Source organism: Ciona robusta, chromosome 3 (genome assembly GCF_009617815.1).
Source record: "Ciona robusta chromosome 3, ASM961781v2".
Taxonomy (NCBI): Eukaryota; Metazoa; Chordata; class Ascidiacea; order Phlebobranchia; family Cionidae; genus Ciona; species Ciona robusta.
Window position 1 is genome coordinate 7,342,063 of NC_143237.1, and position 27,994 is coordinate 7,370,056.

The window sequence follows — 27,994 nt, forward strand, 5'->3', positions numbered from 1 at the left end:
GCAGAGGGGAAGCTATCGTTTCGATAATGCCTTGCGGCTGTTAGCATTTCGGTCTGCAGTTTAGTTTTACTTGTTACTAATCCAAGCGAAGAACTACAATTTGTATATTGACCGATTTTGGCGCTAAAAAGGTGCAGAAATTCTACGTATATGGTCCTGGAGGCATTTCAGATTACTTATAATACAGACCGTTATAGGTTTTCTTGATTAATAGTTAATTACGTATTAAATTTTTAGCTCAAAATTGTAGGCTAAGTATTACTAAAATTCAAGTAATACTTAGCCTACATGTTATATATAGTAGGGTAGGTGAAGATGGGACACCTTTAGCACATAATATCCAAGCATCTTGATCGTGTTTTAAACAATTAACAACGGTCTATGGGAGTCGTGAAGATATAGTTTTATAATTCTTTGAACGTTCTTTGTTTATACTAATAAACAGGACGAGAAAATACAGGTAAAAGGTGTCCCATCTTCCCCCACACTACTGTATGTACACGGCAACTGATTCTACTACTAAACTGTAATAATAGTAACCGCGCAACGAAAACTGACTGGTTTGAACTAATGTTTCAAGAGTGTTTCTCATACAAGAAAAAAGCACACTTGTGCCACTAGGACCAGTAATTATTATTATTGGGGAAAATGCGTGAGACGCGTTACACAATCATTATTACGTGCAAAAGTTACAATCAAAAACATAAAAGCGAAAACCAAACACAGGGTAACTCGTTTGTGCGGCCAAGAGTTGCGTGAAACAAGTTATAACGAGTGTCGTTGCCCGCGCCACGCGCATAATAAGTAAATCGTAAGCGGGCAGGTCGAGCTGTATGAAATAGAACATCCGTGTTATAACGACTGTTATTTTCACGCGAGGATAAATCAGACACAAACATTCATTTTAATTAAAAATACTATAAAAAGCAACAACTTAAAACACAACCCACTATTCTATTACTGTCGTAAGAATCATAAATTAATTGATGCGAATGCGGGAACAAATATAGTAGAATGGGGAAAGATGGAAAACCTTTAGCACATAATATCCAAATAGCCTGATCGTGTTTTAAATAATTAACAACGGTCTGTGGAAGTCGTGAAGATGCGGTTTTATAATTCTTTGAATGTTCTTTGTTTACTAACAAATAAAAAGTGAAACTAAACGAAAGGTGTCCCGTCTTCTCCCACCCCACCATAGTAGGGGAGGGGGAGACAACTTTTCATTGTATATTTCGTTTCACGTGGTAGTAAACAATGAACATTCAAAGAATTATTAAATGGTATCCTCACGCCTTCCATAGACCGTTATTAATTGTTTAAAACACGATCCGGATATTTGGATATTATGTGCTAAAGGTGTCCCGTCTTTCCCCACCCTACTATATATGTTTAGCTATCTATGCTTTAAACTTCTATAAACCAGAAGCTGCTGCAAACATCTTGTTAAAACTACCAACCTGCAACCAGTAAACTAACGTCCATTTGTAAGACCTAATAAAAGAGTTTGTTCAACTTTTCATTCCAAAATAACATTTCTACGAAAATAGTTTTATTAAAAACACTATAAAAACTAAAGCACATCGGGCCGCGTTATGATTAAATAGCAGCGTTTGAACGAAACACTTAGCAGCGTATGTGGTTAACATTGGCATCTAGAGATAAACCTAAAACTTAGGAACGATAAAAATACACAGTAGGCAATACGGTATAAATAGTAAAAAACTACAACTATTACAAAAATCTGTAGAATGAAAAAGCTTTTTAGGATGTTTTTCCAACACAAACATCCCATACAAATAGTTCTCCGCCAGAGGCAGTCAGGAGCAGCTTCCCAGAAGGTGAAAACGCAGCTTGGGTGACGTCACGACCATGGCCGACGTAATCTTGAAACGTCCCGTGTGTGACGTCAATTAATTCAACCAACCGTGACGAGGTACCCACCACACATAACTGGCCATGTAGATCAAAACAGTCAGCCCAATTTGGTAGCGGAATAGTCTTAACAACCTGTGAAATTTTGCTTGGTTTTCACATGAAACTTTATATTTATACAACTAGTGTTGGGTTAATGCTAATTTCTTCTACAGCAAGGCTCACTATTGGGCCTTTTAGATTTAGGCCAAAGTTGGCCATCTCACCAGATTAGTTTAGTATAATCACCCACAAATTAACATACTTGATAACTCGTAAGCTGGCACGAGGTGTATGAACACCTGTGTTTTCCGGCCATGCGAGGTTAAAGTAAGTTAAGTAACCACTGGGTTGAAGTAACATGTGTAAGGAACACAGATACCTATCAATTATTGAGCATTCAACATGGTATCCTTCAGTTACAATTTGCTTTATACAACGAACACATAATGCAGATTTAACCGGCGCATGCAATAGCTATGTGTAAGCCCTTAAGTAGGCCAACCCTTAAGGATAAACATAAATGAATGAGTGAATGTAACATACTTTATCCTCACGTGGCCAGAAAACGTCAATAGTTATAACAAGGGTGTTCATACACCTCGTGCCAGCTTAGGACTTACCAAGTATGTTATTTTGTGGATGCATGTATGATATTGTTACAGCACAAATGACCATTTTTTTATGAATGAATGTAACTCATTCTCACGTGGCTGGACAGCAAGTCGTTATAACAAGTATTCTGTTTCGCAATTACATTACCTTCCGTTTGGCCAGACTATAGAGTTGTAAAGATTTAGTCAAACCATATCCACAATAAACAAGCAAGTCCGGATCAGTGGGATGAAACTTACAGAAACTTGGTGGGACAAATTTATGATGGTTCTAAAATGTATGTTAAGTATTACGAATATTGGAACTACAAGTAAAAATCAAAATTATCATTTTCCAAAAAAATTAAACTAGCATAATGAGTTTTATATTTTATGCCTAGATACATGCAGAATCTCAGCAATATATTAATAATAAATTTTATTTGTTTTTCGATTACGGTAGCGAAGATTTAGAAAGATTTTAAACAAAAAGACAGGATATAGCCACAAAACAACAGTTGTTAAAACAGGCATACAGTTAAAAACATATTTAGATTTAATTGAAAGAAATAAGCGTGGTCGCTACACCCAATAAAACTTGAAACAATGCATCTAAATTTATGTATACAAGTAATAATGTGATAAAAGCCCATACGTTTATATGTTTATTCCAGTTTTTATAACAACAACTCAAGTTTGCAGTATATTGTGTATTACTGTGTAATTATCCGACCAAATGAACACCAAAGTATGTTCCAAGCACAGTTACCTTATCATCGAGATTAAGTTTGGTCCCATCTGGAGCAAAGCAGGGAGCAGGAAAGGTCAACCAGTCGATCATGTTACATACATCATGCTGCCATTCAGTGTCCCACACTGATACACGACGATCTGCGCTACAGAACAAACTCAGCCTCGGAGAATGATTCTCACCACTAGGAGAGCTATCGAGCATTGAGAGAGATGCAGGGTGGTCCTGTTGGGGGTATTGGTAAATTCTTCAAAAATACTTTTTTGTTAAATAAAAGTAAAATGGTGAAAATTTCTAGGTTTTTCAAGTGGTGATGTCCTACAGTAGGTTTACACACTGAATTGGAATTTTTCTTGTAAAATTTCCACCACAAACTGATATAGTAGGGTGGGGGAAGATGGGACACTTTTAGCATATCATATCAAAATATCTTGATGGTGTTTTAACAATTAACAACGGTCTATAGGAGTCATGAGAATATGGCTTTACAATTTTTTGAATGTTTTTTGTTTACTACCAAATGGGACAAGAAAATAGAACGAAAAGGTATCCCATCTTCCCCCACCCTACTATATGTCCAGTATATTAATAAACCAGGTTTCTTAATTGTAACGTAATGAGTCTATTGATTGGGTCAGGATGTTTTTAAAAATTAATTAGGTTTTTAAAATATATGTTTTTAAATGGCTGGTTTAGATGCTAAACAAACGTTTTTACTGTTTTCCTTAAATTTTACATTGAGACTTTAAGTCATGAAATGGGAAACAAAAAATTTCCTAAAATTACGAGACCAACTAATTTCCACCATTCTTAGTATTCTTACTTCTCTAACAGAAACTGAAATATTATTTATCGGAGCACCCTTGTGGTCACGCAGCACGCGTAGAGTGACACCGGTGGCCAAAGATGTCACAGCAATTGTACCATCGGAGGCGCCAGAGAGCAGGGTATTATTATCGGAGGAAAATTGCAACGAAGTGACGACAGTGGGGTGGGGTTGAAGCTTCAGTTTAAGAATTAACTGAAAAAGAGAAAATGGTTTTACGTTAAAAGTTTAATGACTGTCGTTTGCTGTTGATTTCCTTTTATTCGTGTTTTAATAATAGGGGCTGAAGTGTCATTTTCAAAGAGATACGACATGTTAAAACTATGGCTTAAAAACTATGAAGTATAGGTAAAATATAACCTAAAAACCATGCTAAAAATATAGGTCGCCAAAAAAAAAACCAGGTTAAAACCATGTGAAAAACAGGTTTTGTTTTTTTTTAGAGCATTATTTGTAACTTTGCACAACTTTTACTACAAGGCTGTTTGGTAAACTTTCAATACAAGCAACCTCACCTTGTCAATATCAAACACACGGATGGTTCCGTCGGAATAACCAGCTGCGACCATATTTGGTGGTCCTACAGTTTGTGTCGCGCTTGAATGACTGAACACAACGGAGGTACATGATTGGCCGAGAACCTGGGGAAAAGTTTTGAATGTTTACTAAGCTTGACAGTGGGCATGAGATGCGTAATTTAAAGTTAGATTGGTTTGTTAGACAGTGAGCATGAGGTGTAAAATACGGCCACAATGGTTTGTTAGACAGTGAGCATAAGGTGTAAAATACGACCACAATGGTTTGTTGGACAGTGGGCATGAGGTGTGAATTATGGCCACAATGGTTTGTTAGACAGTGAGCATGAGGTATACACAGGATTTCTTAAACTTTTCACAAAATTTTTCAAATATATGATATAACATGGTGTTTTATATACTTTTATTAAAGCTGAATTTTAAATAAATGATATAAATATAAACTGACTTGAAACTGTGCTGCCATTTCCAAAGTATGTTCCGACCACAGTTGTACCACCCCATCCTCGGAACATGTCGCAAAATGTCCGTTGTTGTCAAAACTTATCCCGTTAATCTAAAGAATTTATTTCTTTTTTTGTAAGGAGCTGTAGCTAAAATTTTGTGCATGAAAAAACAGTTTTCATAAGAATATGATATTGTTCTAATGTCAGATGCAAACGCAATAAAATTTAGTGATGCAGCTTTAAAGTAGAAGTTATTTTGGAGTGTTAAAATTTACTCAAAATTTTGCAAAAATTCTAGAATAGAGTGTTGAAGAAATGAACCAACTTTGATCTAAATCTCAGGTCCAATGGCATATCATGCTTTAGAATCTCACCCTTATAGTATAAAATAAAGAATCTCACCCTTATATACATAAAAGAAGAACGAATTTCACCCTTATAGAATAGAATAATATACAGTTAGAAACTTGAAAGTTATAACATGGTACCTACAAAATACAGCTTACGACTTAATAAATTCGACTAAGTCGTTATGTTGCATAGACCTTTCCAATTTCTAACATTATAAATTGAAATATTCACCTTGTCTTTATGTCCGCTGACGAGCTTGATTGTCGACCTCTCGTTCCAATCCATGTACCAGACGGTGGAGCTAGTGGTTCCCACAATCCCGATGTCGAGCGACTCGTCGAATGAACCAGAGATTATCTGAAAAAAATTTAAATATTTAAGACTAAATAAAAAAAACGGCAAAGTATGATTGAATCTCAAAATGTACAACCTGAAGCAGATTAACTAAATAATAAATTTATAAATAAATATTCAAAAAAAAAACAACTGAAAAACTGATTGAAACTCAAAATGTACAGTCCCAAGCGTTTTAACTAAACGATAAAATGTAAAGTTAAGATAAGTGCTTCTGGTCAAGGGGTTAGGTTAGGTATAAAATACTGGTGATGAAGTTTGTGTTTCAGCATTGGTTAAATACACAAAAACATATATAGGGAACATTTATAAATCATTAAAAATTCAGACAGCACTTGTAAACCATCTAACAAATGCTGGTAAAGAATAACAAAAATTATAAACATAACCTAGGGAAACACTGGTTAACTATAAAAACACCAGGAAACACTGGTAAACTATGAAAACACCAGGAGAGGAAACAGTTGGAAACACTGACCTCCCCATGAACTGAGAGTTCATGTTCGAGCACAAACATTCCTCCAGATTCGTTCGTTGGATCTTTACTGCCAGCTAGTGACCAGATTCTAGCAGACCTTGACACCCCCGCAACCAAAAGACGCCAAGCGCGGGCCTGCATGACGACGATCTCAGCGGAGTCTGCCCTCCAATGGAGAAAACATTCGTTGGTTGTTGTGTCCCATGCTGTCACAACACCTATGTTTGTGCCTGGGGAGAAAAATATTTTTTTTACCTTTTTATTACAAGTTACCATGTACTTGTGTTTTTTTGTACGGTGTTCATTTTATTACAAGTTACCAATTTATCACGTATGTAAGTTTGTGTAAATTTTTTTCTTTCTCTATTTAGTTTAACACCTTCGGACTGTACATTTTGAGATCTAAATCAAAGTTTGCATTTTTTTTGTAAATATTTATTTAGTTATTTTTTTCCAGGCTGCCAATTTAGATAACTCAATTATTCCCAAAAATGTGCACAAAATTTATTCTCTTTTAAAAAAAATACACAAAATGCAATACATTTGTCAATAAAAACACAAAAAATCTGTACCATCAGAATAAAAGGGACAAAAACTAAACTCAAAACTATTTAACCCACCGGCATACAATGTCCTATCCTCGTTAAAACAAGCTGCCGTGAAATGAATTTTCTTTTTATTTCCATCTTTTTCGATCGCATCCGGGACCTCACCCTCGTGCAGATGAAGCTTCACCTGCTCCCCAACCTCCTCCAGCATCCAGAACAATAAAGAGGAAGAAGAGCCAACGGTGACAAACTCATTCGGGTTGGAGGGATCCCATGTTACCTGAAAAACATAAATTTTATAAAAATTTTAATTTTTTTATGTTTAAACCATGTATATATTGTTGCCGCAGAAATACGTGCTTGTTGTTTTTTTGCGGGCATTTTAAATATTTTTAATTTTTTTTAAATTCTGTTTTAGAGTTTTATTTTCTCTGCCTCTAAGTTTTTCTTGTTGTATTTATGTAATTGGCTTTAAAACATACTAGAAATGATGTTTTATTTTACAACGCAAAAAATATAAATTAAAATGAACAATTAATAATAATTAATTGATTGCTAAATAAATGCTCGAACCTGGTTTATCGAGTGGTTTGTTTTGGTTGAAGCCAGTAACATAGGAGGGGATTCCCCATCAAATGCACTCCATACAGCGAGTGAATTTTCCCGATAATCACCAACCGTGACCAGGAACCTGTTGAGGTAAAATGTATATGTTGCTCTTATGGGAAGAATAACTGTATGATTTGTTGTGTAAGTTTCAAGTACTATTCTTTTCTTTGTGGGTGAGGTCCCGCAGCGTGGCATGCCATGGGCCCTAGGATTTAGGCCACATTTGACCCATTACCCCTGTGCAAGTACTAAATGCTATATACATTATAGGTATTCAACTAAAACCTACAGAAAAGTTAAGAAAAGGAATATTTTACTAAAAATAGGAATAGGCAAATTATTTTTTACTTGGAACAAAGTTGTAAAAAGTAAAGAAAATGTAAATTTTTCTGTATAAAATTAGTTAATAAATCAGTTTTTAGCGACTAAAAAAAACAAGTTTTAACAAAATTATGAAACAAAAAATTTAAAAAATGGAAAAACACATTTTACAATAGTTTAATTTTACTTTATCTATAGAAAAAGTGTTTTTAAAGTTTTTAAATATATATATATATAGAAAATGTAAGTTTTTCTGAATAAAAGTAGTTCATTAACTTGGTTTTAGTGAGAGAGAAAAACAAGTTTTAACAAAAGGTATAAAACAAAAAAGAAATACAAAAACAGATTCAACCACAGTTCAATTAAAAAAATTTTAGCTTTTAAATTTACAAAAATTACAAGTTTTTCTGTGTAAAAATAAATGAATTTTTAGTGATTGAGAAAAAAATGAGTTTTAACAAAAGTTATGAATCAAAATTTAAGAATTACAAAAACAAATTTTACCAAGGTTGAACCAAACTAACCTGTCATCCCTTGAATATGCCATACTAACGACAGAATATTCATGGTGTTTTAATTTTGCCCTACATACTCCAGTATTGATATCCCATAAACATATTATACTTTGCACCAATCCATTGCTACCAGATGCTGAAGCCAAGATCTGGAAAAAAATGAATGTGAATAAATGAATCCAACTTACTCTCGCGTGGACGGAAACGACAGTCGTTATCACACGGGTTTAACACCTCGTGTCAGCTTACGAGTTACCATGTATGTTACTTTGTGGGTGATTAAAAAATATTCATATTTTATACTAAAAAATCACCACGTGAAAATTTTAAACAGATTACTGCAATGGGAACTCTAAATAAAGGGTAAATTCCAGGCAATGCGCATAGTTATAAAAATACCATTTTAATATGCTTTTTAAGCAATGAAATAATAATAAATTTTTCCATATGTTTTTTTGACAGTGAAAAAATATTACTGATTTTTAATCAACCAATACACGAGTTCTAATGCACGGCATTCCAGGGGACCTGGAATTTAAGCCTTTTAAGAGTTGTCCCATTTCCCAAACACCTCGATCTGGAATTTTTTTGTAAAATAGCGAGTTTTTTGATTTTGGTTAAAAAATATTACTGGTCTATTTTTAGTGAAAAAATCCTGGTTTTCTCAATTTTTCTGAAGGTTTTAGTTAAATACCTAATATATAATAAGGTGGGGGAAGATAGGACACTTTTTCAATATATTTCCCTGTCCCATTTGTCAGTAAACAAAGAACATTCAAAAGAATTATAAAACCGTATCCTCACGACTCCCACAGACCGCTGTTAATTCTTTAAAACTCGATCAGGATGTTTGGATATTATGTGCTAAAATAAGGCCATATTCCCCTATTCTACTATACATAAACTATCCCATACCTACAACCAATGGTGCAGCCAGACAAAAATAAGGGGGGTTTGAATCAAAAATGTTCAAATTTTTTTTTTAATTACATAATTTTTTGGGGGTTTTAAAGAGGGGGTCGTCACTGCATACAACCCACCTCTCCATCATGTTGGATCGCCAAACATGAAATTTCCTCCTCGTGCTCAAGTAAATATTGTTTCTCGGACGTTTGTAAGATTTCTATGACAACCACGTTACCGCATGAATAAGCGAGTGTCCCAGTGTAAGGATTCCAACATAAGTTGTGACGTCCGTTGCCATTGTAACTGATGATATAAAGAAAAAAATGACAAATATTAGAAAAAATGGCTTAATTTTTTTTGCTTCCCTTTGACTGCTAATCAAGTTTAAGAGACCCTAAATAGATATATTTAATTCCCGAAGTAAATAGAATAGAAAATATACATAGAATATATTATATATTCTATTTATGTAGGTGAGATCATACAGTGAGCCAGTTCATGGGAGAATTAGGCCGGAGTTTGCTTGATACTTCAACACACAACAGAGTGCTTCAACATGTTAGTGACTACAGGACTGGAGCAATCTCCGTTAAGTGTCTTGCCCAATGACACACCAGTAATGGTATCCATATGAAGCATTGCAACGAATATCCACAGCAGCGTGCAAAGAATATATAAACACATACAAACTGACTCACTGTTCCAATACAATCTCTTTACCCTAAACCTTTAACCCAAAATACAATTAAAACCCAAAATACAATTAAAACCCCCAACTTGAAAATCCAACTTACCCAACCACAGCTTTTAACTTTAACCCCTCTTCACCACTTGGGGCAGTATAGGTCCGAGATGCGAGTTGTGTGTAGTTGGTGGTTGGAACGAAATGCGAAACTACTGATGGAGGATCACATGAGATCAAAACCTCTTCCTCCTCCTCCACAGCTCCGGATGTTGATCTCAAACTACCCCATGCGCGCTTGACAGGAACTCCATCGACTTCTTCATCCTCAGTAGGAGCCGCATCCCTATCAATAGAAGATGGAATCCCCGCATCTTCATTTTGCTGAGTCATTGTATTCCGCTCATTTTTTCGACTTAATATTCCGTTTTTATGAGTCACTTTTTCCTGAGTAATTGTTCCATTTTCTCGAGTCATTGTTTCGTTTTCACGAGTCGGTTTTTCCCGACTCATAGTTCCATTTTCACAAATTGCTGTTTCACGCGGCATAGTGATATTCAAACCCCTCAAACCCCTAGTAACCCCACGAGACCCCCCACCCCCAACCAAGTCCGCCATCATATCCACATCCACAGTAAACTCGGACACGTTGCTTGCATCTAAGTCCGATGTACGAAGGGTGTCGGGGGGAACCCATGTTGATTCATTCACCCGGGTTGGGGCCGTGGGGGCAGGAGGAGATTCCCGGGGCTCTGGCTCCTCTTCACTGCCACCTAATGGAAATTTACCCACAATTATAGTATGACATTACAATATTAATAAAGTCAACCTATTGTTTTAACTATTTTGACATTACAACTCATTATCAACTACTTTTACAATGTGCATATATGTGCCCATTTTGGATTTGATCCCACGGCAATGTGCTTTAAGGAAGTGGCCACTAATGGGTTGTACAAAGTAAAACGAAAAGGAAATTTCCCAAAATATTTAAACAAAAAAATTAACCAAAAAGGCCCCCTGAAAGTTATGTACGTGGTAACTCGTAACCGAGCAAGTCTGCATAAACAGAACACTCATGCAATAGCGACTGTCATTGCTGTCCACACACACACACTGATAAACAAGTTACAATCATTATTTAAACTTACTTTCATCTTCTGATTTTCTTGCTGACATCAGCAAATCCTCCTTCACACTTCGTCCCAACCCAATAACATGGGTCGTATCCATGGTTACGGGGGCAATAGGGGTATGGGAATTCCCCAAGAAGTCCCAAATGAATATAGCGCCCTCGCTGGCTGTAATCAACGATAATCGATCAGGCGTGAACATAATCCGATGAACTGGTGAACTGTGACCAATAAACGCCTGTAAAAAAGCATTGATGATAAATATACTTAGTTATTAGGTAGTTTATTTTATTCTGTATACATAAGGTTCTATGGTTATGCATGTCAGAGTCAGAGGATATTTTTAATTTAATGCCAGAGTTGGTCTATTACCTCTAACTCCATTACCTAACCTATATCACTACTAATATATGTTTTGGCAGAGTTGCTGCTTGGGGGTTAGGTATATGCAAAGTATATGTAGAATTTTACTTTGGTTGGGTTAGTTCTTTATTCTTATTAGTTACTACACACATAGACTACTATTGTCCATTCTAGGCAATAGAAAACATGCATTTATAAAAGCAACTTAAACAGGATTTTAGAAATATTTACCACATATTTTTAAAAAGTTTCCCCATTTATTATTACTGAAAAAATGTTTTAAACATTTTTTTATGTATTCCGAATTTTTTAATTTAACCTAAACCTTATCACAGGCATTCAACAGGTTGAACAAATCGATTATAAAGAAATGAGTATAGCTCATACCTGGTGATCCAAGTCCTTTGACATTTTATAATCCCAAACCTTGATAAGTTTATCACCAGCTGACACTAGATGGCTGCAGTCATCAGTCACACAAACTACATTTGTGTTTCCTCTGGAATATATGATGGAAAACACAATTATGATTAATCTAGGATTGTTTTATATGTTTTTTCTACATTTTTTTCTAGATAACTAACATTCATGTAAGAAGAGACTGAAGAAAGAAGAAAAAATAGAATGTCAAAACTTAAAATGAAGAAATTAACCTCTGCTTAAGGCTTGTATATTTCTTTTAATATTTATATACCTGAATTGTTAAACTAATTTAAACAAAGAAAAAGAGGGATAAGCAGCAAAACGACAGTGGTTTAAAACAGGCTATTGGTAAAAATTACTTTGTTTAAATTTCAAAAAAAAATTAAAACACCCACAAAATAACATACATGGTAACTCGTAAGTTGACACAATGTGTATGAAACAGAACACCTTTGGTATATCGACTGTCATTTTCCCGCAAGCAAAGATAAAACAAGTTACGTTCATTCATACATTCACTCACTACACACCTGTGGATATTCTCAGTTACAGAAATCAAACTTCCAGTTTTTGAATCGAGTTTCAACAGCCGGTTGCCCTTGGTTACGACCAGCAGATGATTGACAGGTGGTGGGGAGAACAGCACACGTAGGGGAGGGTCGATCTTAGATCTGGAATCAATTTTATTGATTTATAAAAGTTAAGGTTAATTGGATTACTTGGGACTTTTAATATAGGTTTGGCAAGTATATGGTTTTGCTGAAGAAAGGTTATTTTTATTGGCATTGTTTTTGTCATTTTTGCAGCATTTGTTGAATACTTATAGCTAAATTAGGTTTGTTTCAAATTACTTTAAACTATTCAGTAACGGAGCAAAAATTCTGGCTGCAGTAGCCTCCAATAATGGTATTTTTTAACCTTTAACATTTGGTATAGTGGAAAAGACATTTTTACAGCATGAATTGGACTATATAGATACTGTAGTTCCTAAAACTTTTTTGTATGCTTGACCCTTTTAACTGAGATGTTTGTCAGACTTACGCCCAACATGTAACATGGCCTCATTTATTAAAAAGCGAATAGAACTAACTACATCAGTTATATTTAATGCGACGGATGCGCTTGCCTCTTTGCAACGAGTTGTTCAATGCCTGGTAAAGTACTTCAATTAAGATATATTTACAAAGCACACACCTTTGGCCAAGTATATCAGGGTCTAACTTGACACCAGTTGAAACATCAATCCTCATAACTTGGTTGAGTGTAGCTGATGATGCAATGGATATTGTAAACTCATTCGGTCCAATGTAAGCCACCTGTGGCAAATATAAATATATGATTAACAGATAGTTCTATATGAAGCTATACTGGTGTTAAATCTTCTGAAATCTTTCAAAGGTTGAAAAAAGTATTTTTATTAAACATTTACCTTAAATTTCTAAAAGTTTAAATGCCCCCTTTCATCATAAAAAAAAATCTTTATGTCTTTATTTAACTTTAAATTTATGTCTTTATTTACCTTAAAAAATCTTTATTTAACCTTTATAAAAAAAGATACAACTTAAACATTTTTCTTAACCAATTAATTTATACAGCCTTAAAGAACTTATTTAGCATCATAAAAATTAAACAACATAAATCTCTGGACCACCTATTATAACCCTTGTAAAATTCCATTGTTGCTTACCCATCTTCCATCATGGCTTGTAGCAATACTACGTGGGCCATACGCACCACGTGCTGCTGTCTTTGTCAATATCCTTATCATTGGTGCCCCAGCTTTCTCTATATCTGATGTATCGAATAAAGCTAGCGTTCCTGGAAAAAATAATTTAGCGGTAAGACTATAAACAAAAGAAAAAAGTGACTGACTACAAAAAAAAATAACTGACTGATACAAAAAGTGATTGATAAAAAAAAAAGAAATTTATAGTAATGGTATGTTAATAGCTCAGCTGCTCAGGATAAAGTATTTGTCATAAAGAAATTTGGTAATCATACACGGTTTATTGATTTTTAAATTGAAAAAACTTAAACTGGCCAATACAAAAAAATGGCTAATGACCAAAAAAAATTAGAAAAAAACTGATAACAGAAAAACATGTTTGAAAAAATGCAGCATAATTAAAATAAAATTACCTTTCTCGCACGCGCTGATCAATCTTTCACCGGAGGCAGTAAAGACAATAGCAGCGACCTTTGACCCGCTGTGAACCTGAGGGTGTTCGGATAAAACGGAAGTGCTCGAAACATGAAACACACGGACGGTGCCCGTCTCAAACCCACAAGCAAATATCTGGGAACGATAAATTACAACAAGATGACTTAATGTCAAAATGTAAGTGTTGTAAGTGGTTGCATATTGTTTTATTGCGAGCGGTAAACTAAGAAGCTGAATGAACACGAGACGTGATGTTTATACCGCAGATAACGATATAAAAAGGCACTGGCGTACGCTTCGACGTACACACATGTGACAGGCCGCCACAATGTAATATTAACCATTTGGAAAATACAGATAAAAGTATGAGCTTTTGTTAACCGAAATTAAGTTATCGGAAATAGAGATATAGTTACTTTTAAACAGTTGCAAAAAAAACGTTTTTTTTCAAATTTAACAGCTTTTGCACTATAGTACCAAAAATGTCTAAACCCCACGGTCCGCACGCAGTATAATCTCACCTCCAGCAGCGGGTGGCAGGCAAGAGCAGTCGGCGTTTCGTCAACTGTTGCGAAATCGTAAAACTGACGAAGCGTGTCGATATCCCAAACTCGAATGGTGTGGTCATCGGAGCATGTCGATATGGTTCGTCGCAGACCGTCGATGCATGTATCTCGTATTCTGTGATGTCATAAAGGTATTTGAGAGTCACAGTTAATAAAAATCACTCTGTTGTTATATCTATTGTGTAAGGGTTGGGCAGGCCTTAGGGCATTGTAAAATTTGAAACTTAGAATTTTATCCAAACTTGGCTAAATTCCTGCACTTAGACACGTTATGTATTATAATTGGCCCTTTCATAAAAAAATCAAATTACAGCATACAAAGCCTAGTGTTATAAAATTAAGATATTCCTATTTAGTATTTATCTATATTTTTACTTTATATTGTATATTTAACTTAATTGTGCAATACAACTTACACAGATGTATGAGATCGCATCAACGTTGAATATTTCCTCGTAGCAACATCTAGGTAACCAATGGTGCCAGCAGTGGTGGATGCAAGTACTTTAACACCATCTGTTAAAGAACAAGTGTTACTTAAACTGATATGTAAATCCTATTCAGACTCATAATACAGCCAGATGCAGTGGAATCATTATTTGAGGTTTTTCTTTATTAAACAAGAGTTTTTGGTTGCGCTTTTCTTTTTTGTCACAAAACTGGTGTTTCTAGCATTGCAAAAAAAAAAGAATTTGCTGATAAGCATAATATATAGGTAACAGACTAACAGCTCATCTGATAATTTTTTGCTTACACACTTCTTATTTAATATATTAGTTGTTGCTACAGGCATTACAAATCTAAAACAGTTTTTTTTAGCAAGAATACTTAAAAAAACAGGCATAAATTTACAAACGTTTTTACATAGAGTAATGTCAATATCCTTACCAAAAATAAAAGTAAATTTTTACTTCTTCAGCCCAATCAAAAAATAAAAGTACGTTTACAAAAAAAAACCTACACACCTGGAGTAATGTCAATATCTGACACCGACCCCTCATGCTCAGCTTCAATAAACGCAGAAGATAAATCAAGAGGCCACAAACGAAGGAAACCGTCATCAGATCCAGTAGCCACGTACGAGTCAGTGAACCTTACAGTGTTTAATGATAATCCTGTGAAATATAAAATATGAATTCTTGCCAAAATTTTATTTAACATATTTGATTGGCTGGCGAAAATGACATTTTGAGTAACTTTTAAGACAACAATTGAAAAAATAGGTATTTTGTGTAGATAACAGCAAAAAGTAAAAAATTAATATAAAATTTAAGTGCCACAACAATTATCATATCTACTTTTTCTCTTTTTTCTACCCTCGAGAAACAAGTTTATACCCTCAAGGAAATTCTGTGGCATCTATTCTATATGGGTGAGGTCCCAAAACGAGACATGCTATGGAACCTAGATTTTGGCCAGAGTTGGTTCATTACCCTGGCTCAAATTTTTGTTACACCAATAGATGCACTCACCAATCATAGTGCTATCATCAGTTGAGGTATTGTTTGATGGGAACAACCTATGTATGCTTGTTATGGTAACTTTATGGAAGTCGACCTCTAGTATATAACCAGCTTTAGTGCAAGTGAAGACTGAGGTTTCTTCTTCAACAATTTCAGAGCAATTCTTGGAGGATACTGGCGTATAGGGAAGGATTTTATTAGAAAAATAAGGATTTTTGTATTTTTTTGTGCATTCTATTTTATGTGGGCAAGGTACTACAATGTTTGCACATTACCGAATTAAATTGTGCATATTCAAATTCATGTCATAATTGTGCTACAATACGGCATGAAACAGATATTCAAATTTGCATTCATTTTGGTAAAATAAAACAGTATTTTTGTGGATTAATACAAATGTTTTAACATGCAATGCTACTGAAAAAGTAAACCAATACACTGGAGATTTTGGTTCACATTTTCAGTAAACTATATGTTGTTTGAAAAAATGAACCTGGAAGCAATTTATTTCAAAAAAGTGCAAAAAAAATCAATTAACAAGACCTACTTATGCCTGCCCGAGCAAAAGTTACGTCAGAAAATTCTCCGATTTTTCGATCTGTTGGTACGGCAACGGGACACGAGCGTAGTTGATTTGATCTTACCCTCCAGAATCGAAGGTTGTCGCGTCCACATGACACCATACGGGTGTCATCTACCGGGCATACTTCAATTCGATGAATCTGCAGTGAAATATGTTATATAGTGGTCTGTAAATATGAAAAATGTTAAACAGCCAGGGAGCAATTTGGCCCCTACTGCAATATAAGGCTATTCTGGCAAAAAAACAATCAATTTAAAAAGGTACAAAAAACACAGTTGTTAATAATTTGGTTAGCTTTCACAATAATGGCAATTTGTTTTAGATTTTTTTTCAGCAATGAATTAAGTTAAATAAGGTGTATTATAAACCTTTTAGAATTTCAAAAAAGTACAATTTGACTAAAAAACTTTTTTTTTTTCAAAGTTAAAAATTCAGTTTAGTACTTCCCTAAAAGTTTAGTACTTCCCTAAAAATGTTGTTTCAAAACTACATTTTTTTCTTACCATCCACTCACAAAATAAAATAAACCTATAAATATAACACTACAATACCTCCTAATTATTTACCACACACATCTTATTAACGATAGCTATAAGCTACACATAGAAATCATAGAAACCTCAACATCGGTGTGAGCTTTTGCAATGACGGTCACTGAACCGTGTCGTAACGCTCCACTGGTGTCCCAAACAATGATCAAATTTTTACCATGGCCGTCTCTGTATATAAATGTTGATGTAAAGTTAATTTAAAAAAAATATATTACCGTATAGTAGGGTGGGGGAAGATGGAACACCTTTTTGTTCTATTTTCTCGTCCCATTTGGTAGTAAACAAAGAACATTTAAAGAATTATTAAACCGTATTGCCAAGACTTCCATAGACCGTTCTTAATTGTTTAAAACATGATCAGGATATTTGGATATTATGTGCTAAAGGTGTCCTGTCTCCCCCACCCTACTATTACTATATATCATAGACTGTCCCTTTCTCTTTAAGGCTTAAAATAGGAATGGCCTTTCTGAAGAGGGCAGCTATGCTATAATCTAAAGGTGGCAGCACTTAATAGTGCTATTAAAAGAAAAAAACAAATATCCTGCTAAAACATGGTCAAATATAATTAATAATACTCTTTAAAACAACAGTACAACAATTACAAACAAGCGCACTTAAACATTCTAATAAAATAACACATATAAAAACCTATTTCGCTAGAAAATGCTGAACACCGAGAAAACTGAGAATCCTAAAATTAGAAGTGTAATCATACACACGTGTTTTCTATATAGTTATAAGTGCAAACACACACACATATTTGTTCTACAAAAACACCTTACCTTCCCACCCCAACAAGTATAGCTCCTGATCTTGAGAAGCTGAGTAAGTTCATCTTAGTAGCATGTTGACTCCTTATGACAGCCGCACATTTCTGTGACTCGAACCTCCATATGCGAACTATACCTCCGGCCCCAGATTGTGCTGATGCTAATATCAACGGTGCTGCACCTGTAGATAAGCGTATGGGTTACAATGGTTATTAGCCTTAATATGTTTCGGAAAAACCAGGTATCACCAACAAAGGCATTCAACATTGTATAAATTCAATATATAGTAGAGTGGGGGAAGATAGTACACCTTCAGCACATAATATCCAAAGATCCCGATTGTGTTTTAAACGAATAACAGCGATCTATGGAGACACCTTTAGCCATGGTATTCAAATCCTGATCTATTTTTAAACAATTTACAACGGTCTATGGGAGTCGTGAGAATACGGCTTTATATTTCTTTGAATGTTCTTTGTTTACTACCAAATGGGACAGGGAAAATGAAAGGTGTCCCATCTTTCCTCCCTACTATATCCCAAGTGTGAACCAACATTATAGTTTTTTGACAAATTACTAAATTTAATGACTTCATTAAATAAGTACTAAAAACACTTTTTAAATACTATCATATAAGTTCATATACAAGATTAAAAACCCCCCAAAAAATTGTACAAATTAGAAATTACTGTGCATTTGATTGAAGGCAATAGCTGTCACACTCTCAGTATGTCCTATGAAGAAATGCTGATGCCCTGTTGCCGTTTCCATGGCAACTACTACCGAGTTACACGCATATACGATGATATCGTTTCCACCATGCAAGCTAGACCCAGGATGCCACAATGATATGTTTCTGTTGAACACAAATTTTCAATTTTTTTGTTGTTTCTGAGAATATTTTTTGAACACAAAATTAAAGATTTTCTGTCGAACACAAATTTTAGGAATGTTTGGTATTTTTTTGGAAGATTTTGGGATTTGTTTAAAAGTGAAGATATAACTGTAATATTAATAAAGTAACCTTCAATTTAATTTCAATTTTAAAATAAATTTTACTTAACATAAAATAAGTTTTACAAAGTGTACCTACAGCTAAAAAATTAAGTAAAATTATTATTTTAAATAAATTAAATGTTGAGTTACTATTGCACCAATAGAGAAGAAGAATTTTGCTTACTAATTTAATAGTTAGGCCATTAACTTTACTGAAAATTCCGAAACTAGAATTGTGATCTAATAATATACCTGTGTGATGTAATAAAGGATGAACTTTGACCTCCAAATCCAATCACTCGTCGAAGTTTTAAAATCGGATCAGGTTGTAACGATGAGCTCTGATTGGTTGAATTAAACACACCAGTGTTTTGATTGAAGCGTTCGAATGGTAATGTTTTATTGGAGCGATGTGATTGGTCATGTAGTGTTTGCTGGCGAGATGATTTATTTCCTATAAATAGAGGTGTAGGGGTTATTTTTGGGGTGAAGAGGGGCACAGAGTCAGAGACATACCTAGGGATGCACATTACAGAATAATTAGGTATTCTAGGATATCCTAGAATACTTTAATTCGAATCTAGAATTCCGAATCTAGAATTTCGAATCTTTTTATATTTATAGGAAAAAAAAATTTTACCCACAAAAGTCAGTTTATTGACTCTTTCATAACAGCCTTGTTGGATCTTGAGCTGTAAAATTATCAAAAACTGTACTATTGGGTAGTTTTTGCGTCATGAAACGTATAGCAGGCTATTAACAGACGTTACGAAACGTTTACTTTCGAAAGTCCCACAAACACAAAAATATTTTTTTTCAAAATTAATAAGTTTCAAAAATTGTTAATATAGTATATGAGATGACGTGTAATGACATCATTAAACAGAATACCGAATCCCGTAATTAGATTCGAATACAAAAGGATTCGAATCTCATGGATTCGAAATTCTGTAATGTGCATCCCTAGACATACCACTCCATTATTTAAAATAAAAGTAAGTAAATAAATGAGTATTTTATGTGGGTGAGGTTCTGCAGCGTGGCACGCCATGGGTCCTAGGATTTAGGCCAGGATTGGCTCATTACCCCAAAAAGTATGAGTATTTTTTATATTCCTATTATTATATAAAAAAGGTAGTTTTTTACATTTTTGATAAAATGTTAATTGTAATAATCTTTGTAATAATCACAGTAACACTTACACCTTTTAATGGTTGTTTATTTTGTAATGTTTTGCATTTCATTAAGTCAGACTTTAGCTCAATATGTTTTTATCTTCTAGATTTATATTGACACAAATTTTTATAAATCCATATTTTACAATTTTACACAACACGCCTTTTTAGAACGAACTGTTAATTTTAGCAAGTTTCCCTCACACGCACAAAGTTTGGAGTTTATACAAAAAAACACATTCTTTTGCCCCATTTTGCACTTTTTTGTTAAATAAAGAAAGTTTCGTTGCACCCCTAGATACAGTAAGCCTACTTTTTATAAAGTTGAACAGATGCACAAAGTTGCACAACTGACCACCAACAAAGCAGCAAAGTTAATAAGACAAAGTAGAAGCTGTCTCAATCAATTATTCATGGAATGATAAAGTTGGAGATGCATACGATACTTGATGGTTGGTGGAATATTTAGTGGGGAAAACCACAGTATTATAACTGTGTAGTATGATTTATTTTGGACTAAAATTTTAAAAAATATATGTGAATGAATGTATAGTAAAATGTAAGTTAAAATATAAAAAAACCCAAAGACATTTGATACATTTAGTTTAGGAGGAAACTGTTTTGAAAAATACCTTAAGTTTATTTCTTGTAAATATTGCAAGCTATAATAAACAGACATTTTATGTTTGAGATTAGATTTTAAATAATATAACTTCAAGGTTTAGAATTGATCCAAGCTAACCATACACTAAAGCTTTAAATATAACTCACCACCCTTTTCAAACAAAAACGAAAAAAATTGTTTATGAAAAAAATTGTTTCACAGGATTGTGTGTTTAACTATTACTGCCTGCCCTTTATTTTTGGAAGTTTGCTTCTTATGCAAGCAAGAGCAACCATATACGCCAATGCAAAATCCCTTAGTTTCCTACCTTTGCCTTCAAATGTTGTTTTCATCAACTTTAAATCGGTAGATGCCACACTAGGTTTGCCAGTGGAGCTTGAATAATGTCTGTGAACAACTATGTCCGGTTTATCGGCAAAAACATGGATGTCTCCTTTTGCAGATTCAACCATGGTTATGTTGGGGTCAGAACAGCTGAAAGTAAAATGTTAGTTTAGATTCTAACCTTGAATTGATATTATTTCATGAAATAAGGTTGAAGATGTATGCGATACTTGATGGTAGGTGGAATATTAAGTGGGGAATAAAACTACAGTATTATAACTGTGTAGTTAGTATGATATATTATTTAATCACTCCAACATCAAGTGCGTAAACATATCGGCCCATTTTGTTCTAAAGTATGTATCACAGGTAATGAGTTCAAGGCTTGTGAATGCTACTATTAATTGGCATATGTGTCTATAAACAACCTTTAGCATTTCTAATCTACGTGATTCGAGACCTGCTGTATGTCATAGGACCTGATATTTAGGCTAAGTTTGGTAATTACCACCAACGTTCTATTATACAGGCATGATATGAATGAGTGTAACTTTCCTTGGCGGCGGTGTCACGACAGTCATTATAACACAAGCGTTCTATGTCACACAGCTTCTGCCTGCTTACAAGTTCCAATTAAATAACTTTCTTGGCAAATGGCAATAATTACACTTTTTTAATTATATTTTTTTAAAAGTGTTTGCTGACTTGATTTTAACTAGAGTAAGAAAACATTTCTAATCTTGACATTAAATATTGTTTATTTTTACTACAAAACATGTTTCCGTACCTTGCGTTAGATGTTTCAAGCATAGAAAGCCCAACAGTAGGTAGTTCAGATGCCACTTTAACTTTATCTCTTGTTTTTCTTACTCTGGTGGCAACAGCAAGGTTATCATGGTACGATCCAGTGTCCTTTGTGATGTCATAGTTCTTTGTCTGTTGTGGAACAATGAATAAGTAAGCAAATTAAAAAAATGGGGTTTTGATACTCTTAAAATTTTTATGAGATTTTTAAGATTGTTTTAAAGAGATTTTTAGATGATTTGTTGATTTGTGAAAACAAATTATAATAACACTAAACCCTGGGTTAAGGTAGGTGTATAAAAGGTTGCAATATTTACTGTATTTGCATATCCAAAGCTAATTTCATCCAATTTGGCCAAATGTTTGTTTTACACCCAGGCACTGGTTCAAGGAAGGCATACAAAAAGTAGAGTATGTAATGTTTTATGAACTCAACGTCAAGTCTGTGTATAAAAACATTAGCTCAGACTGTACTTTTTGAGATTCAATCATGTTTTGCAGTTTTTGTAAATTTTTTATTTAGTTGTTTTTATTTTGAATTTGTAATTGACGTTGACTTTAAATTTTAATTCCACCATTTACCTCTTTTCTCTCTGGACTTGAGATGACTCCAGGAGCAGCGTTGCTTCGTTTTGTCTTCCTGGATGAAATCTTCCTCTGGGTTGATGAGAGAGGAAGATCTGACCTCCGGATCGAATCAAATGGAAGAGAGGGATCAGCCGGAGAGTCGAGAGGAAAACGAACGATGTCGTAACAATCGTCCCATTCCTGTTGATAGTTACATCAAGAAAATGTATGTTAAAAAAATTTTTATTTTGGGGGGGGGGATTTTTATAATTTCATTCGATAATAGGCTAGCTTAAATCCCACACCCACTAACGTGCCTTCCTGCAGAACCTCAGCCATATAGAATAAAAAAAGGGCATAATCAAAAAAATAAACTAAATTAATAACACCATTAAAAAGATATTTTAAATTTATCATCAAAAAAATAAACATTAATACCATCATAAAATTATCTTAAATGCATCATAAAAAAAAACAAAATCAATAATGTTAAGGTTTCACTTTTCACCTTGTTTTTTGGGACGAAGAAATTCATCTCTCTCGGCATGGGAGCAGAATTCTCATCCACAGATGTGATCCCCATCTTCCGAGCTTGGATGATGGAGATGCGAGGATCATATGAGATATCCGACGTGAAACAATTCTTTATCAACACGTTAGCACAGATGCGAATGTTTTTTAAATGAGAGAATTTCCTAAAAATGTAATTTTCTTGTTGAAACTAGATTTTTTTACTTGCAGTAAAGTAGGATTTAACTCCTTTGGTTTTTTTACTAATTCAATGAAAAATAAATTTAAAGGGATTTGTAACTCTGTGTTCTAATTCTGTTTGTAAAATCTGGACCCATCAAGTTTTCTGCAGTTTTTAAGAAATTATTTCCAAAAGCCACAGTAATGCTTACTTTTTGATATGAATTTTAAAAAATACTAAAAAGTTAATGACAAGGTATTTGACCCATAGGGAAAGTTTCTAACCAAGATTGTACAGAACAATCTAAGTAAATAAGGAGTATAGGCCTATTATACTTACAGAAATTGCAAATGATAACACATATAAAAAGTTAACACAAGGAAAGTTAAAAAATCATAGTTTGTCAGCTAGGTAAATATACATCAGAGTTAATTAGTTCAGCTGTTGAATTTTATTTAATAGTTGGTAATATCAGACCAACCTGTTTATATACATAGATAATATATAATGCAGATCCAAGACTAATGTCGTCCATTTTTGAGCCACAGGAGCTGGTCCCATGAAGTTGGTTTTTGCCCCAACTGCTGCACAATGTTCCACACTACCTGTATTAAAAATAACTTGAAAGTTTTTCACAATTTAGTTTATTTAGTTCAAAAGTGAACAAAATTTTTAAGGATATAATGTTTGTGGCTCCTAATAACACAGTTATTCTTATTTATGACTGTGGTTTTAAAAAGTAGTTTGAAAATCTTGAAGTTTTTAAATTTTAGTTTATTTAGTTCAAAAGTGAACAAAATTTTTAAGGATATAATGTTTGTGGCTCCTAATAACACAGTTATTCTTATTTATGACTGTGGTTATTAAAAGGTACTTTAAAAAAAGTTTTTCAAATTTTAGTTTAATTAATTTAAATATGGACAGTTTTTTAAAGCAATTAATGCCTGTGGCTCTTAATGATATAGGTATTCCAATTCATGATTGTGGTTTTTAATAACCTAGTTTTAGACTCTTAGGCATGACAGCTATTTTAAAATAACCATATGTTTACTGATTAGTTAGGTCACTGCAGCAGAAAAAGCTTAATTAGCAAAAACAAGCTCTATCTGAGTTATTGATCCTCCTATACACAAGGGAACTGTCTAAGATTGCAGCAATCCTGTTACTTCAATTGGTGTAATAAAATACTTCACCCATGGTAGTTAATAAAGGGAATTGTACACGTACTTAATTGAATGAAAACATTGATTTGTAATTCTAGAGATATTACAATTGGGTTGAATGACATTTTAGATTAATACATGTAGTTCGCCTAATGCATTTAATTAGTTTCATTGCAAAGTTTAAGAAAAGCATAGAAAATGGCTTTATAAAGACTTTTATTATAACCAAAATGAATGAATGAATGTAACTTGCTTTATTCACGCATATATAGAAAACCTCAGTCGTTATAACACGGGTGTTCTGTTTCATACTCCTCGTGCCCTCTTACGAGTTACTACGAATGTAACTTTGTAGATGACTGTGTCACATTGTATTTCAAGATAAGATTTAAGCTGTTACACTGACAGTAAACATCAACTTTACTGCAAAGTTGAAAACCTGCATTGAAAGATATAACTAGAAATGGTTTTGCTGTTACCTTTAGCTGGTTGACAAGCAAAGGGAAATTGCAGCCACGTAGACGTTGATTTAAATTCCTTGAATAAATTTGAAAACGAGATGCGCACGACCAAACCATCTTCACTCACCGTGTCAACGTGGATAACAAAATATTTGGCCGGGAGTGGCTGGAAATATAAGATTTTTATGATGCCTAAAATGTAACTATGTAGTTTTGGTAAAATTTTGAGGTTCTGGACGTGTAATAATGGATGGAGGACACTGAAGAAAAATTAGTTTTATGCAAAAAAACATTGGTTTTATTACTTCTTTTGCTTTTTTAAATCAACTGCGTGACATTAGTGGTGCCAAGGGTGTCATTACTCAATATAAAAAAAATATTTAAAAAACAGCTATATATATATATATATATATACTTAAGCAGGTAAAATATAAAAAAACTAACACAAAAAAAATAGGCTACATTAATTAAAAAGATTTATATATTCCTCTTGCAGTATATTAAAATGCAGAAAAGATTAGTCCGAAATCAAAACATTACCTTGAACATGAAATACAGAAATCGTCCAGTAAGACCCAATGATTGGGTGCTCGTTCTTGGAAGTTGGATAAAATTTCCTGCTGGTATAGAACCTGAATAAATGTAACTTATTTATCTATATCTTAACAGAGTTGTTTAGTTTTATATACATGTGCCTGGTTACGTTTGTGGGTGATTATTTTTTGCGAACCTGGAAGATATTATTCATGATTAAGTATTGATGAAGATGGCTGTATAACACTCTTAATATTTAGTTATAAATGCAGGTTCAATAAAAAAGAGCAGCTCTAAGCTACAGATGCCTAAAAAATCCTTAGAACTTTTTTAATACAGTAGCCCAACATATTTGCGTATTCCTATCGTGCATATTTGCAATCACTTTAAAGGTTATGTTTTTGAGCCTAGGGCAGTTTTTATGGCTGCCATTGTTTCAAAAGAATTTCAAGGTATGTGGTACCTACTACCATGAAATTTAGGGCTTTATTGCAATTTGCAACAACAACAAATATAATAATTTAATGTTACAGTACCTTGTATTTTAAAGACAGTACATTTAAGATGTTTATCCATAACTGAGGTGACATCTCCTTCTTTTGAAGCTTTCTTCCAATTTTCAACTTTAAATTGCTTGAAAACATTCACGAATGGATGTTGCCACACTGTGGGAGAAATTGTCATTAACAAATGATTTCAGACAATGTAAATTTAATGTTTAGACTGCATTTTTCTCGTTAAAGTATTTAAAACTATGAACAACTTTAAAAATCAAGGCAAAAATATCAGGTTTGCATTTTTCAAAATGCTATACCTATACTGAAGTGATGGTATTTAAAATTTACTAAACAGTTTCTTTTTATAAAATAATTTTGATATATTGCAATTTGTAAGAAAACAGCTTGCTTTAATTCTGTAATTTTGCAGGTATTTAGGTTTAAAATTTTTGTAAAACATTTCTTATCATACATTTTTTTGAATTCCTACCTCAACTTTTACAATAAAATTAAAGACATAGAAGTATAATAACAGAGATTTTGGTCTGTTTATTAAATTTATGAAAATGAACTTACATAATCGGTTTGGATTCTGTGGCCCATTCATTTTTCAGCTTAACCACTTAATAATACCACCTGCGCCGAATAGTATTACAATGTACATGTTGCATACAAGGTGAACAACACACTTCAACAATAGACACAAAATAAAACTACGACATGTAAAATTTATAAAAAGCCAGAACGTACTGCACAACGTGTATCACAATAACATGTTGATTGTGTTTAAAAATCTCAGGAGAAATTTACCTTTTGTAAGAATATTTAAACCCCCAATTACTTATGCATTGTAATGCACACATGTAGTTGGTCAGATGTAGAAATGACCAAAAAAGATGTGACTACCAATTACTAGGTTTTATAATGGGCCATTTCTGGCCTAAATCCCATGTTCTTGACAAGGACCTTACTTTCATAGAATATAACCCCATGTTTCACACATTAAAAACTAATGCAGAAGATTTTGTGTGCATTATATATTTAACCATGGTGTATAAAACAAATAACAACATAAGCAATAACACACCAACCATATATTGCTAAAAGATTCAGGTATTGACATGTATTTCATTACATTTCCGGTGAATTATTTAAAACTGGTTCGGTTTTAATTGGATACAATATACTACAGCAACTGAAGCATAACACCATCCATATGCAATGACTTTAATATTGTTTTTGATGTTACTTCAGCTGAGGTAAAATAATTTGTATATATATATATGTATATATGTATATACCTATCGTCTTTTCAAACTTTGTAATTATTTTTTTTGCAGAGAATATTAATGCCTGCTGTGGCAGGAAAATGAATTAAGAACAGTACAACTTAACTACACTATATGTTTATTACAGTTTGGTCTGATTTCTATTTGCCGTATATACATTTATTATAAGAATTTCCAATGTTAATATGTGGGTGGTTGGTAGCCAGATGGTTCTGCTTCTTGTTTGAATGGTCCTTGTTGGTAACCTGGCGATGACATTTCTGCTGCTCCAGGGAAGGAGGTGTAAGGTGCTGTACTTTCAATACCTGGGTCTGAATAGGAAGGTGCAAAGGCTGAGATAGAGCCTTGTCTGTAAGCTTGTACTGCGAAGTAGGTCAGCCCAGCCCAGGTGATAATGGAAAAGAACGAGAACGCAATTGCTGCTTGAGCATTACCCGCCCCATAATCGGCACTGGCAGGATCTACTGGGTTCCTCCTTGCCCATGAGTTGGTAAGGTAGCAGAATCCGACAAAATAAAGGAAAGCCCAGGACCCAGAAAAGAAGACGTCGGCCATTACCACCTTTTTTCTCTTCTCAGCACTGCTGATACTTGGAAAAACAAGATCAGCAGCGAAAAACACAGTGGAAATGATGAATGCAAGTACGCCAATAGCTACTCCATAATGACATGCATTTGGATCGTCCCCAAAAATGCAGCTTTCGTTTTTGTCATACCCTTCCGATACAATGCACCCAAACACAATGATGGAGAATACCCAACTCAATAAACGTAAAATTGTCTTTGGTTGTTTCACGAACTCTATCAAATTGAAAGGTTCCCCAGACTTTCTTGCACCGTAAGCTCCGCCTTGATCCATGGCAAGTTAAGATTATTAAATTAATAAAATGGCAGTTTTAGTACAGTTTACAGGTATAGTTGCCTCAACTGAAAACACAAACATATTTTGAATAAAGTCATAATCCAACGGTATAACGGCCGGTATAGTAGTAACATTCGTGTAACGTATTTATACCATTTTAT

The 27,994-nt window shown here is 33.8% G+C and overlaps 2 protein-coding genes and 1 long non-coding RNA gene across 4 annotated transcripts; 1 reads left to right on the top strand and 2 right to left on the bottom strand.

Moving 5' to 3' along the window:
• Positions 1-1,535: 1,535 nt before the first annotated feature.
• Positions 1,536-26,399, bottom strand: LOC149738735 (WD repeat-containing protein 90-like). 2 transcript variants are annotated; one of them, XM_089874313.1, is made up of 37 exons: positions 26,260-26,399; positions 25,723-25,851; positions 25,193-25,284; positions 24,671-24,818; positions 23,510-23,633; positions 22,846-23,032; positions 22,353-22,538; positions 21,754-21,902; positions 20,950-21,116; positions 19,095-19,296; positions 18,536-18,702; positions 17,859-18,027; positions 17,142-17,241; positions 16,487-16,661; positions 15,949-16,113; positions 15,442-15,591; positions 14,893-14,992; positions 14,432-14,591; positions 13,889-14,045; positions 13,437-13,567; positions 12,944-13,065; positions 12,280-12,420; positions 11,714-11,825; positions 10,982-11,201; positions 9,943-10,603; positions 9,283-9,451; positions 8,252-8,391; positions 7,371-7,488; positions 6,870-7,077; positions 6,250-6,479; positions 5,649-5,774; positions 5,069-5,176; positions 4,600-4,725; positions 4,082-4,279; positions 3,277-3,483; positions 2,677-2,799; positions 1,536-2,010 (listed from the first exon to the last, which is right to left on the bottom strand). In XM_089874313.1, exons 1-37 carry the CDS (start codon positions 26,288-26,290, stop codon positions 1,765-1,767), a joined length of 6,144 nt encoding a protein of 2,047 aa, XP_089730439.1. In that variant the 5' UTR covers positions 26,291-26,399; the 3' UTR covers positions 1,536-1,764. The 2 variants fall into 2 exon arrangements, with proteins under 2 accessions (XP_089730439.1, XP_089730440.1); XM_089874314.1 differs by lacking the exons at positions 20,950-21,116; positions 21,754-21,902; positions 22,353-22,538; ... (4 more) ...; positions 25,723-25,851; positions 26,260-26,399 and adding an exon at positions 19,816-19,838 and having other exon boundaries at positions 19,095-19,358.
• Positions 3,364-5,820, top strand: LOC149738736 (uncharacterized). Its single transcript, XR_016384592.1, has 2 exons — positions 3,364-3,498; positions 4,093-5,820. It is a non-coding gene; the product is annotated as an uncharacterized LOC149738736 (long non-coding RNA).
• LOC149738737 (synaptogyrin-1-like) lies at positions 26,320-27,923 on the bottom strand. The gene has a single exon (XM_089874412.1). The coding sequence runs from the start codon at positions 27,828-27,830 to the stop codon at positions 27,153-27,155; it is 678 nt and encodes a 225-aa protein (XP_089730538.1). The 5' UTR covers positions 27,831-27,923; the 3' UTR covers positions 26,320-27,152.
• Positions 27,924-27,994: the final 71 nt, after the last annotated feature.